We start from the raw sequence: 18,605 nt of genomic DNA, 5'->3' as shown, positions 1-18,605 counted from the left end.
GCCAACAGTCCAGAAGACAGGAGCAGAATTCAAAACGATCTTGACAGACTAGAGAGATGATTGGCCGAAACTCACAAAATGAAGTTCAACAGGGACAAATGCAAGAGACTTCACTTCGGCAGAAAAAATGGAAATCAAAGATACAGAATGGGGGACGATGCCTGGCTTGACAGCAGTGTGTGCGAAAAAGACCTTGGAGTCCTCGTGGAGAGGAAGGTGAACATGAGCCAACAATGTGATGCGGCAGCTAAAAAAGCCAATGGGATTCTGTCCTGCATCAAGAGGGGAATAGCGTCTAGATCCAGGGAAGTCCTGCTCCCCTCTATTCTGCCTTGGTCAGACCACACCTGGAATCACACTGCGTCCAATTTTGGGCACCACAGTTGAAGGGAGATGTTGACAAGCTGGAAAGCGTCCAGAGGAGGGCGACTAAAATGATTAAGGGTCTGGAGAACAAGCCCTATGAGGAGCGGCTTAAAGAGCTGGGCATGTTTAGCCTGCAGAAGAGAAGGCTGAGAGGAGACATGAGAGCCATGTATAAATATGTGAGGGGAAGTCATAGGGAGGAGGGAGCAAGCTTGTTTTCTGCTTCCCTGCAGACTAGGACGCAAGGGAACAATGGCTACAAACTACAGGAAAGGAGATTCCACTTGAACATCAGGAAGAACTTCCTCACTGTGAGAAGGGCTGTTCGACAGTGGAACTCTCTCCCCCTGAATGTGGTGGAGGCTCCTTCTTTGGAGGCTTTGAAGCAGAAGCTGGATGGCCATCTGTCGGGGGTGCTTTGAATGCGATTTCCTGCTTCTTGGCAGGGGGTTGGACTGGATGGCCCATGAGGTCTCTTCCAACTCTACTATTCTATGATTCTATGATTCTATGATTCTAGCTTCAATAGAAGCAGAATCGAGTGGCCATGTAAAGCCTCCTGTGGGGGAGGGAAAGGCAACCCACCTAGATATGGAAGAAATGCTGACGAGATGGACACAAATAATGAGGGACGAATTGGGAAAACATTCCCAAAGTCTTAATACGGTTATGGAAGATAAGTTGGAGGAGGCAATTCAGAAAATGGAAGGAAAAATTCAAAAAATCACTGAGAAGATGGAAGAGAAGATAGAGGCAAAATATAAAGCCAATAGCGAAAAAATTGAGGAGGTGAGTGGAAAGATCTTGGAGGTGCAAGCTATACATCCAGAACATAGGACTTATAAAGAGGAACAGGAAGAAAAACAGAAAAATCAAAAAGCTAAATTTACAGAGATTGAAAAACAAAATGATATACAGTAGAGTCTCACTTATCCAAGCTAAACGGGCCGGCAGAAGCTTGGATAAGCAAATATCTTGGATAATAAGGAGGGATTAAGGAAAAGCCTATTAAACATCAAATCAGGTTATGATTTTACAAATTAAGCACCAAAACATCATGCTATACAACAAATTTGACAGAAAAAGTAGTTCAATATGCAGTAATGCTATGTAGTAATTACTGTATTTACGAATTTAGCACCAAAATATCACGATATATTGAAAACATTGACTACAAAAATGCGTTGGATAAACCAGAGCGTTGGATAAGTGAGACTCTACTGTATTGTTATTTAAAAATAGATGATGATGATGATGATAAACACATCTATATATATAAATGAGTGATGGCATCACGGCGACCCACAAAACAACAAAACTACAGGCCCCTCAACCTCGAAATTTGACAACACAACCCATCATCCACGCCACTAGGTTGATACAACAAAAAGAAAAGAAAAATAAAGTCCTAATTAGAGAGAGAGGAATAATTGTAACTACCACCAATTATAGCAGTAATGCTATGTAGTAATTACTATATTTATAAATTTAGCACCAAAATATCACGATGTATTGAAAACATTGACTACAAAAATGGCTTGGATTATCCAGAGGCTTGGATAAGCGAGGCTTGGATAAGTGAGACTCTACTGTATTTAGAGGACTCACAAAGACGCAATAATATAGTAGTGAAGTATTTTCCAGAGAAAGAAAGAAAAGAACAAAGAGTTAATTAAAGGAAGAAATACTGAAATGGCTACAGGACATTGCTCCAGCACAACAATGGATAAAAGAAGACCTAGAAAGAGTTCACAGATTAGCAGATGGAGGAGGGAAAATCATACCCAGGGATACAATAATAAAGATAACACAATATGATAAGAAAGAGCAACTGATGAACTTTTTGAGGAAAAATCCAAACAAACTGGAATATAGAGGCGTCAAACTGCAAGTATTTAATGACTTATGCACACAAACAAAAGTATGGAGACAAACAATGAAAGTATGCACTATTCTTCTTCTGAAGAAAGGAATTAGGTATTCCTGGGGGTACCCAGTCTGCCTGAGATTTCAGTGGGCTGGAAGAAGATACAAGATCGACTCGGTTGAACAAGGCCTTCAACTACTACCGTGTTTCCCCGAAAATAAGACAGTGTCTTAAATTAATTTTTGCTCCCAAAGATGTGCTAGGTCTTATTTTCAGGGGCTGTCTTATTTTTCCATGAAGAAGAATTCACATTTATTGTTGAACAAAAAAATGAACATTTATTCTATACTGTACAGTAGTTGTCATCACAAACCAGCATAACCAGACAAACTGTGAATCCTATCAAGAATTTCTTGTTACTACCAATATTTCCATGTACAACAATCTATGGTATGTACATGGAGTTATGTTTGGTGGGCATGCTTCCAAACAAAAACTTTGCTAGGTCTTACTTTCAGGGGCTGTCTTATTTTTCCATGAAGAAGAATTCACATTTATTGTTGAACAAAAAAATGAACATTTATTCTATACTGTACAGTAGTTCTCATCACAAACCAGCATAACCAGACAAACTGTGAATCCTATCAAGAATTTCTTGTTACTACTAATATTTCCATGTACAACACTCTATGGTACATACATGGAGTTATGTTTGGTGGGCATGCTTCCAAACAAAAACTTTGCTAGGTCTTACTTTCAGGGGCTGTCTTATTTTTCCATGAAGAAGAATTCACATTTATTGTTGAACAAAAAAAGAACATTTATTCTATACTGTACAGTAGTTGTCATCACAAACCAGCATAACCAGACAAACTGTGAATCCTATCAAGAATTTCTTGTTACTACCAATATTTCCATGTACAACAATCTATGGTACATACATGGAGTTATGTTTGGTGGGCATGCTTCCAAACAAAAACTTTGCTAGGTCTTACTTTCAGGGGAGGCCTTATATTTAGCAATTCAGCAAAACCTCTACTAGGTCTTATTTTCTGGGGATGTCTTATTTTAGGGGAAACAGGGTAAGGGAACTAGGGATCCATGAGGATAGAGAAGAAGGGACCGGACTGAACAATGAAACATCTTAAGGAGGAAAAGAAATATTGGATGTGGTACAGGGAGAGTAAAAGAAAGAACTATTTGAAGAGGATGAGGCAAAGGATGGGAAAGAAGAAGTAAAGTAGAAGACAGATCGAAGAATCCATAGATCAAGTTAAAGAAGAATTTGACATTTTGTTATATGAGCACTCGGAACAGCGGGCCTGGGATTACCACTCCACCGCTCTCCACAAGTTGGCCTATGGGGCCAGGGCTGGGACGTAGTGTCTCAGAAGTGGAGAGGAAGAAAGAAGAAAGGGGGAGGGTAAGGGGACAAGGGGGGAAATGGGATGGGGACTTTGGGGCAATAATAACAATAAAAAATATTATTAAAATAAATAAATAAATAAACAGAGGCTGGATGGCCATATGTCAGGGATACTGCATGTCAAGGGGTTGGACTAGATGGCCCATGTGGTCTCTTCCAACTCTATGATTCTATGGTCCTGAATAAAGGCAACGATACCAAGAGGGGACTTGCGATTGCAGGACATTTACCGAGTAGTTCTTTGCGCGTCCGGCTCGCAATCTCTTTGATCTCGATGCGCGACATGGGGAGGGACGGCGCCACCGGGATGCCGATGGCAGTAGAAGTCGGGGCGGCGATGACTTTGGGGACCATAGGCGACTTCAACGGGCGCTCGATGCTCCTGCCAACCAGGTTGCTGAGCGGGATTTTGTAGATGTTCCTGCACAACGCTTCGCCTGGAACGACAAAAGGGAGCGTCACGGAAGAGAAACCTGCTCCTTATTGGGACTAATTGTTGAGACACAGTGACAGTTTATCCTATTATGCTTATATTATTGATGTACTCTGATTGTTGTTTATGTGATTATAATATATTGTCAGCCTCTTTGGGTCCCATGAGGGAGAAAAGAGAGATATAAATAAAGATTATTATTATTATTATTATTATTTGAAACACAACAAGATGAGTCCACAGCAGACTGTTGTATTGGATCGCACGTCGGACACTTCCCAAGTGTCTAGGACTGTGTTATTATTATTATTATTATTATTATTATTAATATTATTACAGTAGAGTCTCACTTATCCAAGCTAAACGGGCCGGTAGAACCTTGGATAAGCGAATTATCTTGAAATAATAAGGAGGGATTAAGGAAAAGCCTATTAAACATCAAATTAAGCACCAAAACATCATGTTATACAAAAAATTTGACAGAAAAAGTAGTTCAATATGCAGTAATGTTATGTTGTAATTACTGTATTTACGAATTTAGCACCAAAATATCACGATATATTGAAAACATTGACTACAAAAATGCCTTGGATAATCCGGAACCTTGGATAAGCGAGTCTTGGATAAGTGAGACTGTACTGTATTATTATTATTATTATTATTATTATCAACACAACGACGTTGTATGGCACAGCAAACAAGATAGATATGCTGGATTTCGTTTCGCAAAACCACAAGTCGAACACTTCCCAAGTGTCTAGGACTGTGTGATGTATTTTCTGATGATGTGTGCAGATCCCAGTAGGGTGGCCTTTTGCAGTTGGCAGATGGTGATTTTGTCAATGTCTATTATTATTATTATTATTATTATTATTATTATTATTATTATTATTATTATTATTATTATTATTCAGAAGGTTGACTTCTAACAAGGTCATGTTTTCTTAACTGGTGGTTTTCAAAAGGTGGTCTCCACATGTTCTTGGCAAAACTCATCTCTCCCAAATCCCTTCACTCAACTAAAAACTAAAAAACCAACTACAGTAGAGTCTCACTTATCCAACACTCGCTTATCCAACATTCTGGATTATCCAAGGCATTTTTGTAGTCAATGTTTTCAATACATCGTGATATTTTGGTGTTAAATTCGTAAATACAGTAATTACTACATAACATTACTGTGTATTGAACTCAAATTTGTCAAATTTGTTGTATAACATGATGTTTTGGTGCTTAATTTCTAAAATAATAACCTAATTTGATGTTTAATAGTCTTTTCCTTATCCAACATATTTGCTTATCCAACGTTCTGCCGGCCCGTTTATGTTGGATAAGCGAGACTTACTGTAACTAAAAAAATCACATTTTATTGATTAGCCCATCGGCCAAATGAAAACATTTAACACATAGGTTAACACATAGGTTTAACACATAAAACATACAACCTGCGGTACAAAAGAAGTTAAAATAAACAAGCTGTTAACAAGATCCCATTCAGGTCAAATATCTGCATCACCTCCACAGTTTACTCCAATTGATTTCAAATATGCAATTCTCAGCTGTGTTGCTTTGAATAGGAAAAAGGCTGTTTTGTGTGTTATTTTAGGATTCTGGCTGGCCAACAAAAAAGAAGTTTCACTCCGGGTTGTTGTATGTCTTTCGGGCTGTGTGGCCATGTTCCAGAAGTATTCTCTCCTGACGTTTCGCCCACATCTATGGCAGGCATCCTCAGAGGTTGTGAGGTATGGATAAACTAGGCAAGGAAAGGAAAAAATACATATCTGTGGAGAGTCCAGGGCAGGGGTCCCCAAACTAAGGCCAAGGTCATTTACCTGGCCCCCACCCTCAGTATTAAGACTTAGGCTCGCCCAAAGTCAGAAATGACTTGAAGGCATACAACAACAATCCTAATTAACTTGACTATCTCATTGGCCAGAAGCAGGCCCACACTTCCCATTGAAATCCTAGTAGGATTATGTAGGTTAGCATTGTTTTTATTTTTAAATATTGCATTGTTCTTCCATTTACTAATATTGTGCTATGGTAATAATATCATATATTGTGTACCGATATACATTTAATATTGATAATAATATTATAATGTAATAAAATATAATAATAATAATAATACAATATAATAATATCAATTATATATTAAATGTAATATTATTAATATTACAGTATAGTGGTATAGTACAATATCTATATATATAAAAGAGTGGTGGCATCACGGCGACCCACAAAACAACAAAATTACAGACCCCCCCAACCTCGAAATTTGACAACACAACCCATCATCCACGCCTCTAGGTTGATACAATAAAAAGAAAAGAAAAATAAAGTCCTAATTAGAGGGAGAGCAATAATTGTTTTTATCCAATTGCTGCCAGTTTAGAGGGCTAATCTCTGCCCACTTGGTCTCCTAGCAACCAACTCAGCCCAGGGGACAGGCAGACTTAGGCCTCACTTAGGCTTCTTCCACAGATTATCTAATTTGCACTGGATTATATGGCAGTGTAGACTCAAGGCCCTTCCACACTGCTATATAACCCAGTTATAATCTTATATTATCTGCTTTGCACTGGATTATCTTGACTCCACACTACCATATAATCCACTTCAGTGTGCATTTCATACAGCTGTGAAGAAAGGCCTCATATAATCCAGTTCTAAGCAGATAATATAAGATTATCAATATATAATATACAATTCCTCAATACCTTATTTCCCATACCACTATACTTCGCCACAGCAACGCGTGGCCGGGCACAGCTAGTAGTAATATATAATGCTAATATTGTTTTATGCTAATAATATATTGTATGTACATACAACTTGTAATCTGCTCTGAGTCCCCTTCGGAATGAGAGTGGGTGGGGTATAAATGTAGTAAACAAACAAACAAACAAACAATTGTTGTTGGGGGTTTTTTGCACTACAAGTAAGACATGTGCAGTGTGCATAGGAATTGGTTGGTTTTTGTTTTTGTTTTCCGAATGATAATTCGGCCCCTCAACAGTCTGAGGACCATGAACCGGCCCTCCACTTAAAAAGTTTGAGGTCCAGGGTGTGGCAAGAGTCCATTGTCAAAACCTTTGTTAAAAACCTGGCTTTTCCGATGTGCTTTCGGAGAGTAACTATTACACACTTCTTTTGTTACTCCCACATCATCTACCCTCTAGATTGTTTTTATCTTATGTCCCTGGTCTCCGTGATTGTATTCTTATCCTTTTCTCACCCTAAGTTTTAATTAAGTGTCTCATGCGGCCCGCCCTGTTATATATATATATATAGATAGATAGATAGATAGATTTTGTGTTGCAGTGTATATGATTATTTATTGTATTGTTTAATTGTATTGTGATATGTTGTTTTATATTTTGCTATATTGTACTGTTCTGGGCATGGCCCCATGTAAGCCGCCCCGAGTCCCCGTTGGGGAGATGGTGGCGGGATATAAATAAAGTTTTATTATTATTATTATTATTGTCACTGGGAAGCCAGCATTAATGTTTCAGTTAATCACCCTAATTAGCATTGGAACATTAATACTGGCTTCCCAGTGACAAAGGACTCTTGCCACACCATGGACTCTACACAGATATATATTTTTTCCTTCCTTGCCTAGTTTATCCATGTCTCACAGCCTCTGAGGATGCCTGCCATAGATGTGGGCGAAACGTCAGGAGAGAATACTTCTGGAACATGGCCACACAGCCCGAAAGACATACAACAACCCTGTGATCCCGGCCATGAAAGCCTTCGACAACACAAGTTTCACTCCTTTTCACTCCTCTACTCTCTTCAATCCACTATTTAGCTCCCACTTGTAACACTCACTTTGCACATCTCAGCTCCTTACTTACTTACCTTCCGCCGCGGAAGGAGAGAAAACGGGGATTTCCTGAACCAACGGCGTCTGGGGAGAACTGGGAGAACTGGCCTCCTTGGAGCTGCCGTCGGACGGTCCGCTCACGGCGGAGGCCGCTCTGAAGTAGATATCCGACTGGAAGCGGAAGGAAGAAAGGAGAGTGGATGCGGTAAGATCCAAAAGAAAGAGGAGCAAGTTCCCCGGACTCTGCGTTATGAGCGGGCCCTCTCTTACCCGCGAGGCCACCAGCTGAAGCGCAGGAACCACGGCTGTGTGGACGAGATTCCCGTTCACCACTAAGCGGATCTCGATGGAATCGGTGGTGAAGGCCAAGATGTACGGGAAGGCGCAAACTGAAAGAGGAGAGGATTGCTTAAGGAAGGAAACAACATGCAGGGCATCTGGGACACCGGGTGTTTGCAAACTTCCTGATCAACAGCTTTCTCCTAAGAGTGGATCTCACCTCAGACTAGAGGACAAGGTGGCATTTTAATATTCGTCATTCTTACCGATCGCATAAGGGACCTGATTCCAGCTGAAATGGAAGTCCGACGCCGACGGCTGGACCAGAAACGAGCCCCCGTTGAAGGGGCACACTTTGCGGTAATAGCAGACATCTGGAACGAGAATCATAGAATCATAGAATAGTAGAGTTGGAAGAGACCACATGGGCCATCTAGTCCAACCCCCTGCTAAGAAGCAGGAAATCGCATTCAAAGCACCCCCGACAGATGGCCATCCAGCCTCTGCTTAGAAGCCTCCAAGGAAGGAGCCTCCACCACAGTCCGAGGCAGAGAGTTCCACTGTCGAACAGCCCTTCTCACAGTGAGGAAGTTCTTCCTGATGTTCAGGTGGAATCTCCTTTCCTGTAGTTTGAAGCCATTGTTCCGTGTCCTAGTCTGCAGGGCAGCAGAAAACAAGCTTGCTCCCTCCTCCCTAGGACTTCCTTCACATATTTGTTAAGGTTAACGCCAGAGGTTAACGCCATCACGCTAGATAAGAAAAGAAAGCAGCACGGGCCAACCAGAGCCTCACAGGAGAACAGGACAGAGCTTGTTGCAAATAGCAAGCCTCTCTCTATTCATTTCTTGATGTACATATTTGCTAACCTGTATTCCATGTGTATGTTGATTTGCTAGTTTAACTGTACCTCTTTGGTGTGGGAGGGGTTATAGACATGTGATTGTACTAAGCACGTTCAGACTCAGGACTCCATTTTGTATCCAGTCTTCTTTCACACCTCAGTGGAGGTGGATGCATGTTCAGTGCGTACAACTATACCTGGGAGGGGTTATAGACATGTGATTATACTGAGCATGTTCAGATTCAGGTTGGGTTGCTGACCTGAAAGCTGCCAGGTTCGAATCCCACCCAGGGAGAGTGCGGATGAGCTCCCTCTTTCAGCTCCAGCTTCATGCGGGGACATGAGAGAAGCCTCCCACAAGGATGGTAAAACATCAAAACATCCAGGCGTCCCCTGGGCAACGCCCTTGCAGACGGCCAATTCTCTCACTCCAGAAGTGATTCAAGTTGCTCCTGACACACACAAAAAAAAGACTCAAGACTCCATTTTGTATCCAGTCTCCTTTTACACCTCAGTGAAGGTGGGTGCATGTTGCTGTTTGGACTTCAGTAGAGGAGTATGACTTATGGACTTCAGTGAGTACAACTATACCTAGGAGGGGTTATAAACATATGATTGTACTGAGCATGTTCAGACTCAGGACTCCATTTTGTATCCAGTCTCCTTTTAGACCTCAGTGGAGGTGGATGCATGTTTGCATCAGACCTCAATGTAGGTGGATGCATGTTGCTGTTTGGACTTCAGTAGAGGAGTATGACTTATGGACTTCAGTGAGTACAACTATACCTAGGAGGGGTTATAAACATATGATTGTACTGAGCATGTTCAGACTCAGGACTCCATTTTGTATCCAGTCTCCTTTTAGACCTCAGTGGAGGTGGATGCATGTTTGCATCAGACCTCAATGTAGGTGGATGCATGTTGCTGTTTGGACTTCAGTAGAGAAGTATGACTTACGGACTTCAGTGAGTACGATCCCTTTGGAAATCCAAAGGGATATGTGCCCAGAGACTGGGTGCAATATTATTTCCAATGGAGCTGACAGTACTTACAGTTATAGCACAAGAGCAGGCCGGCCTCTCCATCTTCGTACACATCAATAGCTGCAACAAAATTAACCTGCAATGACAACGGGCAAGGGTAGTGGGAGGGCGGGAGGCTCGCTCTACAGCAATCTCTTCGCACACAATTCACCGGCGTCACATCGCCAAACATTTGCATGGCTCTCACAGGAAAGGCAACAGTCGTGGGCAGCAATAATAGCGCTGGATTGTTTGGATGACCTTCGGCGTCCTCCCCACCCCTCGGTCCACCTTTAGACGTCTCAAATGGAGGTCAGCTTTGGTGAATTCTTTTAAGGGAACACACAAGAACCTACCCTGCTTGCTTCGACGTGATGCAAGCGGTAGGCCTCCCCGGTGCTCTCGTTGACCAAGTCGAACTGGTGCCGGTAAGCGACGCAGATGAGGTTGTCGTTCTCCCCCGTGGGGCCGTCCACCAGCGCCATGACCGCCGGGACGTCGGACAAGCAGATCTCCTTGGGAGGAAGAAGAAGAAGAAAAAGGTCCCATTGAAATCTGGGATGCGGGGACCTGCCCCATAAGACTGAATGGTGTTGTACCTGGCCCCAACCACAGGGAGAGCCGGTTGATTAATTATCACATTATTACTATTATTAAATTATATTATTATTAAATTATATTATTACTATTATTACATTATATTATTATTAAATTATTATTAAATGGTATGTTACTATTATTAAATGATATTATATGACGTATAGGAGCCCCGGTGGCAAAGTGCGTTAAAGCACTGAGCTGGAGACCGAAAGGTCCCAGGTTCAAACCCCGGGAGCAGCGTGAGCGGCCGCTGTTAGCTCCAGCTTCTGCCAACTTAGCAGTTCGAAAACATGCCAATGTGAGTAGATCATTAGGTACCGCTCCGGCGGGAAGGTAACGGCACTCCATGCAGTCATGCCAGTGGCCACATGACCTTGGAGGTGTCTATGGACAATGGAGGTGTCTTCGGCTTAGAAATGGAGATGAGCACCAACCCCCAGAGTCAGACATGACTGGACTTAACGTCAGGGGAACACCTTTACCTTTACCTATGATGTATATATTCAGTTTTAACACCCTTATTTACTGTATTATTATAAGTGTTTTATTTAACTTACTACATAAGAGTTTGTTAAGTTGTATCAAGCTTTGTTGTTTGGTTCAATTTGGTGATATGGCCTAAGGGCTAATTAATACATTTAAGTAATTAATTAATTAAATTATATTATTATGAAATTATATTAAGAATTATTATTATTATTATTGACACAACGACGTTGTATGACACAGCAAACAAGATAGATATGCTGGATTTCGTTTCACAAAACCACAAGTCGAACACTTCCCAAGTATCTAGGACTGTGTGATGTATTTTCGGATGATGCTCGCAGATCCCAGTCGGGTGGCCTTTTGCAGTTGGCAGATCGTGATTTTGTCAATGTCTATTGTTTCCAAGTGCTGGCTGAGATCTTTTGGCACGGCACCCAGTGTGCCCATCACCACCGGGACCACCTGCACTGGTTTCTGCCAGAGTCTTTGAAGTTCAATCTTGAGGTCCTGATAACGGCTGAGTTTTTGCTGTTGTTTTTCGTCAATGCGACTGTCACCTGGGATGGCAACATCAATGATCCAAACCTTGTTCTTTTCCACAACTGTGATGTCTGGTGTGTTGTGTTCCAGAACTTTGTCAGTCTGGATTCGGAAGTCCCACAGTATCTTTGTGTGTTCATTTTCCACGACCTTTGCTGGTTTGTGATCCCACCAGTTCTTTGCTGCTGGGAGGTGGTACTTGAGGCATAAGTCCCAATGAATCATTTGGGCCACATAGTTGTGCCTCCGTTTGTAGTCTGTCTGTGCAATTTTCTTACAGCAGCTGAGGATATGATCCATGGTTTCGTCAGCTTCCTTGCACAGTCTGCATTTTGGGTCATCAGCTGATTTTTCGATCTTGGCCTGAATGGCCTTTGTTCTGATGTCTTGCTCCTGGGCTGCAAGGATCAGGCCTTCTGTCTCCTTCTTCAGGGTCCCATTCGTAAGCCAGAGCCAGGTCTTCTCCTTATCAGCTTTTCCTTCAATTTTGTCATCATCATCATCATCATTATTATTATTATTATTATTATTATTATTATTATTATGTACTCTGAGCCCCAACTCACCCGGATGTACTGGAACTCCTCCATGGGGGACTCCGACTGCGGGGATGTCGAGGGCGGGCTGCTGAGGCCTTCCCATTGCCAGAACTTCCGGGTGATGAGGAGCAGCTTGTTCCGGATGGCGGCCACGATCCGCAGCTCGTTGCCGTGGTGGGTGTTGATGGCGTACAAATGGCAACCTGGACAAGAGAAAGATTCGGGACTACCGATGGCTGCTGGGAAGGATTTCTCAGGAGTAAACATTCTCAAAAAGGATGTTTTCACAATCCTTTTGTGAACCACAAGGCACATGTTCAGACCGACCTTCATATCATTGTATATTATAGACATGTGATTGTATTAAGCATGTTCAGACTCAGGACTCCATTTTGGAGTCAGTCTGTTTCACACTCAGTGGAGGTGGAAGTCTCCTTTTACACCTCAGTGGTAGTGAATGCATGATGCTGTGAGGACTCCAGTAGAGCAGTATGACTTATGGACTTCAGTGAGTACAACTAGACTATGGACTACTGATTACGAATGATACAGTGTACTCAACACAGAGAGAACTACATCCTATCTATAACCGAACTTAAATAAGAAATGCGCCTGTATGGTAAATTAATACAAAATGTTCATGAGTAAACCAGATATGTTATTTTTCAAAGAATACTTTGTTTTTTAATCTCTGAGTGCATATTTTAAACTAAGAGGTTTCAAGGGAGTGTGTATCTTTTGGGAAACAATCATTACAGCTGCAATTTCAACGGCAAAGAAACAACCATCCTCTGCTAATCAAATATATTTTTTGTTGTGGCATGTCTTTGTCCTTGGCAGTTCAAAGACATGGTTCTTCAGTCAAACAACCGAGATACCTGTGTGCCATTACACGAATGCTTATGAATATCACTTGTTCAAAGGGTTGACTTCTAACAAGGTCATGCTTTTCTTGACTAGTGGTTTTTAAAAGGTGGTCTTTGTAAAGAAAGGTTAGATGGCCATCTGTTGGGAGGGCTTCGGTTGTGTTTTCGCATGGTAGAAAGAAGGGGGTTGGACTCGATGGCCTTTGTGGGTCTGTCTCTGCCTGCTTTATATATAACTAGCTGTATAACTAGCACGCGTTGCTGTGGCGAAGTCTGGTGGTATGGGAAATAAAGTCTTGAGGAACTGGTGGTAGTTAATGTAAAGGGTAAAGGTTTTCCCCTGACATTAAGTCCATTATAAATGGGTTATATAGCTGTGTGGAAGGGCCTCGAGTCTACACTGCCATATAATCCAGTTCAAATCAGATAATCTGTATTTTATAGGCAGTGTGGAAGAGGCCTAAGTGAGGCCTAACTCTGCCTGTCCCCTGGGCTGAGTGGGTTGCTTGGAGACCAAGTGGGTGGAGCTTAGCCTTCTAACTGGCAACAATTGGAATAAAACAATTATTCCTCTCCCTCTAATTAGGACTTTATTTTTCTTTTGTTTTTGTTGTATGAACGTAGAGGCAGGGATGAGGGGTTGTGCTGCCAAGTTTAGTGTTTCTGGGATGTGTAGTTTTGTTGTTTTGTCCTAGAGCCGTGGATAATGGGTTGTGTTGTCAAATTTCGAGGTTGGGGGGCCTGTAGTTTTGTTGTTTTGTCCGGTGCCCTGATTCCATCACTCTTTTATATACAGTAGAGTCTCACTTATCGAAGCCTCGCTTATCCAAGCCTCTGGATAATCCAAGCCATTTTTGTAGTCAATGTTTTCAATATATCGTGATATTTTGGTGCTAAATTAGTAAATACAGTAATTACAACATAACATTACTGCGCATTGAACTACTTTTTCTGTCAAATTTGTTGTAGAACATGATGTTTTGGTGCTTAATTTGTAAAATCATAACCTAATTTGATGTTTAATAGGCTTTTCCTTAATCCTTCCTTATTATCCAAGATATTCGCTTATCCAAGCTTCTGCTGGTCCGTTTAGCTTGGATAAGTGAGACTCTACTGCAGGGGTCCCCAAACTAAGGCCCGGGGGCCGGATGCGGCCCTCCAAGGTCATTTACCTGGCCCCCACCCTCATTTATAATATAATATTTTTATATCAGTTTTAATAATATAATATATTATATATACATATGATATTGATAATATTATCATGTTATACAATGTAATACTATTACCATATAATAATATTAATTACATGTTAGATATTACATATAATATTACTGTATAGTGGTATAGTTCAATATAGTAATATATAATGCTAATATTGTGCTATGCTAATAATATAATATATTGTATGTACATACAGCTGCTCTGAGTTCCCTTCGGGGTGAGAAGGGTGGGATATAAATGTAGTAAATAAATGTAGTAAATGAATAAATAAATAATTTTAGACTTAGGCTCGCCCACTTGACTTGAAGGCACACAACAACAACAACAACAACAATCCTAATTAACTTGACTATCTCATTGGCCTGATAGGTTTATGTTGGTTAAAACTGTTTTCATTTTAAAATATTTTATTGTTCTTTGTTGTTGTTGTTTTGCTCTACAAATAAGACATGTGCAGTGTGCATAGGGATTTGTTCGTATTTCTTTTTCAAATGATAATTTGGCCCCTCAACAGTCTGAAGGATTGTGGACCGGCCCCCTGCTTAAAAAGTTTGAGGACCCCTGCTCTACTGTATATAGATGTATTATTTTCCTGTATTATTTATTATTATCATTATCATTATTATTATTACATGTATTATTTTACTCTATTATTATTAAAAGGATACAGAAGCACATTGAAGAAGATGAGAATAATTATTTGATCAGAGTTGGACAGTCTCATCTTAAATTTGAGCTTGATGTAAGTATTCAAAAACATCTAACCTACTGATGCCTCAATTAATTTATTGGTATATATTTTTATTTCTGAAATTTACCACCCTCGTCTTGGATGAGGGGTTGTGCTGCCAAGTTTAGTGTTTCTGGGATGTGTAGTTTTGTTGTTTTGTCCTAGGCCGAAATTTCATTACCCTTTTATATATATAGATACAGCTTGTGTGAGAGAAGGGATTGGCCCAAAGCAACTCCAGAGCACCTTTGGTTTTCTCCAGCTTGTTCTCCCTGCAGTCGCATTTGCTCTTGATCTGCTTGCCTTCGATGCCTTTCTGGACGGCGCTGAGCCTGAAGACCAGGAGCCGGGAGTCCTTTCCTGCAAGGGTTCGCGGAGGCATTCAAGGCCGATTTTTAGAACAAAGCATCCCAACAACAGGAGCCAGGATGTCATTTCCCCCATCTCTAGGCTTCCCTGCATTATAATAATATTGCGCTTCTTACCTTTGTCGGCTCTCGCGATCAGAAGGTCCAAGGTCTCCAGGATGTGCATCTGCCTCACTTGCAAAGTTTTATCGAACACCGGAGTCGAAGGCTGTCCGTCTGGAAGAAATAGAGATTGAAAAGGACATGTCACAAAGCCTTCTCATGAGCATTCAAATGGGTGTCAGTCCAGCTCAAATGGCTTCTTATTTACAGTTAATTTATTAATATAAATATTCTAAGCCGAATATAACCCGAGGCATCTACCAACCGTCTAAGAGCAGGACCCCGACATCTGTAGAAACGAGCAGCGATTGCCCCCAGGAATCGGCGCAGAAGACGTCGTGCGGGAAATTGCTGCAAAAACACTGGGACTCCCAAGGCTGTTGAAAGAGATATTTTGGTTTTTTGTAAAGTTCTGCTTCTGAGATATATATATGTGTGTGTGTGTGTGTGTGTGTGTGTGTGTGTATTACTACATTTATATCCCGCTCTTCTCACCCCAAAGGGGACTCAGAGCGGTTTACAAATTATATCTATATATATAAAAGAGTGATGGCATCACGGCAGCGGACAAAACAACAAAAGTAAACACCCCACAACCTCGAAAATTGACAGCACAACCCCTCATCCATGCCTCTAGGTTGATACAACAAAAAGAAAAGAAAAATAAAGTCCTAATTAGAGGGAGAGGAATAATTGTTTTTATCCAATTTCTGCCAGTTAGAAGGCTAAGCTCCGCTCCCTTGGTCTCCTAGCAACCCACTCAGCCCAGGGGACCCTTTGCCTTAACTACCACCAATTCCTCAATACTTTATTTCCCATACCACCATACTTCGCCACAGCAACGCGTGGCCGGGCACAGCAAGTGTACATACAATATATTATATTATTAGCATAGCACAATATTAGCACTACACACACACACACACACACACACATATATATATATATACAGTAGAGTCTCGCTTATCCAACGTAAACGGGCCAGCTGAACGTTGGATAAGCGAATATGTTGGATAATAAGGAGAGATTAAGGAAAAGCCTATTAAACATCAAATTAGGTTATGATTTTACAAATTAAGCACCAAAACATCATGTTATACAACAAATTTGATAGAAAAAGTAGTTCAATACTCAGTAATGCTATGTAGTAATTACTGTATTTATGAATTTAGCACCAAAATATCACTATGTATTGAAAACATTGACTACAAAAATGCGTTGGATAATCCAGAACGTTGGATAAGTGAGTGTTGGATAAGTGAGACTCTACTGTATATAATATTAATATATATTATATTATTATATTGTACTATGCCACTATACTATGTAGTAATGACTGTATTTACGAATTTAGCACCAAAATATCACTATATATTGAAAACATTGACTACAAAAATGTGTTGGATAATCCAGAACGTTGGATAAGTGAGACTCTACTGTATATAATATTAATATATATTATATTATTATATTGTACTATGCCACTATACTATGTAGTAATGACTGTATTTACGAATTTAGCACCAAAATATCACTATATATTGAATACATTGACTACAAAAATGTGTTGGATAATCCAGAACGTTGGATAAGCAAATGTTGGATAAGTGAAACTCTACTGTATATTGTACTATACCACTAAGCTAGCAATATTACATACAATATATAATATGTAATAAATATTATTATATTGCATTATTATTAGTATTACAGTAGAGTCTCACTTATCCAACACTCGCTTATCCAACGTTCTGGATTATCCAACGCATTTTTGTAGTCAATGTTTTCAATATATCGTGATATTTTGGTGCAAAATTCATAAATACAGTCATTACTACATAGCATTACTGCATATTTAACTACTTATTCTGCCAAATTTGTTGTCTAACATGATGTTTTGGTGCTTCATTTGTAAAATCATAACCTAATTTGATGTTTAATAGGCTTTTCCTTAATGCCTCCTTATTATCCAACATATTCGCTTATCCAACATTCTGCCGGCCCGTTTATGTTGGATAAGTGAGACTCTACTGTATATTGCATTACATTATATTATTATCAATATTATATGTATATACAAGATATTATTATATATCATTGCATATAATATTGTGCAATATATACACATAAGAATACACACACACATATAGGGATCCTGCTGTGCATTGGCTTGAAAAGGGTCCTGGGATGATAGCAACTGAACCAGCTCTCCTGTTTCCAAGCACCATGTAAATATTCAAACTCACCTCTTTCTTGCAAAGGCTGGCGGTTGCCAAAATGGCCGGGGCATCACCTCTGACAATCATTTTGAGCTTGTAGGCCTGGAAACCCAAGAATGAATAAACTTTATTAAACTTTTCCCATGTTTTTCATGATAAAACCAATTAGGAAATGACATTGATAACCCAGGAACAATGATCGTAGTGTTACAGAGTGTTGTTATGACTGCATTCGAAACACATACCTGGCCGAGACGGACAAACTCGGCTTGGCGGGCCTCTTCTTTTTTCCGGGCCGATTTCGGGGACTCGGGCAAGACGTCACTGAAGGACCTCCTGTTGAGCATGTTCTAAGCAAAGCCAAAGAAAGATTGACTGAACGGGCTGAATTAGGATTCAACAACAACAACAACAACAACAACAGGGTTGTTGTGTGTTTTCTGAGCTGTATGGCCATGTTCCAGAAGCATTCTCTCCTGACGTTTCGCCCACAACTATGGCAGACATCCTCAAAACCTCACAACCTCTGAGGATGCCTGCCATAGATGTGGGCAAAACATCAGGAGAGAATGCTTCTGGAACATGGCCATACAGCCTGGAAAACACACAACAACCCTGTGATTTCGGGCATGAAAGCCTTCAACAATGATGATAATAATAATAATAATCTATATATATAAAAGAGTGATGGCATCACGGCAACCCACAAAACAACAAAACTACAGGCCCCCCAACCTCGAAATTTGACAACACAACCCATCATCCACGCCTCTAGGTTGATACAACAAAAAGAAAAGAAAAATAAAGTCCTAATTAGAGAGAGAGGAATAATTGCTTTTATCCAATTGCTGTCAGTTAG

The 18,605-nt window shown here is 40.6% G+C and overlaps 1 protein-coding gene across 4 annotated transcripts in view; it reads right to left on the bottom strand.

The window, feature by feature from the left end:
• garnl3 (GTPase activating Rap/RanGAP domain like 3) overlaps positions 1-18,605 on the bottom strand; it is a 99,080-nt gene that overhangs the window by 10,657 nt on the left and 69,818 nt on the right. For all 4 annotated transcript variants that reach the window (XR_010000309.1, XM_062960599.1, XM_062960600.1 and 1 more), the window contains exons 16-27: positions 17,992-18,096; positions 17,774-17,848; positions 15,793-15,904; positions 15,543-15,641; positions 15,304-15,417; positions 12,265-12,440; positions 10,426-10,584; positions 10,100-10,166; positions 8,473-8,580; positions 8,198-8,316; positions 7,963-8,098; positions 3,890-4,096 (exon numbers count right to left, since the gene is read on the bottom strand). Coding sequence is in view for 3 of the 4 variants with exons in the window: in XM_062960599.1 (XP_062816669.1) it covers positions 3,890-4,096; positions 7,963-8,098; positions 8,198-8,316; positions 8,473-8,580; positions 10,100-10,166; positions 10,426-10,584; positions 12,265-12,440; positions 15,304-15,417; positions 15,543-15,641; positions 15,793-15,904; positions 17,774-17,848; positions 17,992-18,096 (1,477 nt within the window). In the remaining variant the exon portion in view is untranslated. The remainder of the gene's footprint in view (positions 1-3,889; positions 4,097-7,962; positions 8,099-8,197; positions 8,317-8,472; positions 8,581-10,099; positions 10,167-10,425; positions 10,585-12,264; positions 12,441-15,303; positions 15,418-15,542; positions 15,642-15,792; positions 15,905-17,773; positions 17,849-17,991; positions 18,097-18,605) is intronic.

The sequence above is a fragment of the Anolis carolinensis genome, unplaced genomic scaffold, assembly GCF_035594765.1.
Source record: "Anolis carolinensis isolate JA03-04 unplaced genomic scaffold, rAnoCar3.1.pri scaffold_7, whole genome shotgun sequence".
NCBI classification, from domain to species: domain Eukaryota; kingdom Metazoa; phylum Chordata; class Lepidosauria; order Squamata; family Dactyloidae; genus Anolis; species Anolis carolinensis.
The sequence above is the reverse complement of the archived record's forward strand: the minus strand, read 5'-3'. Positions and strand labels throughout refer to the sequence as shown.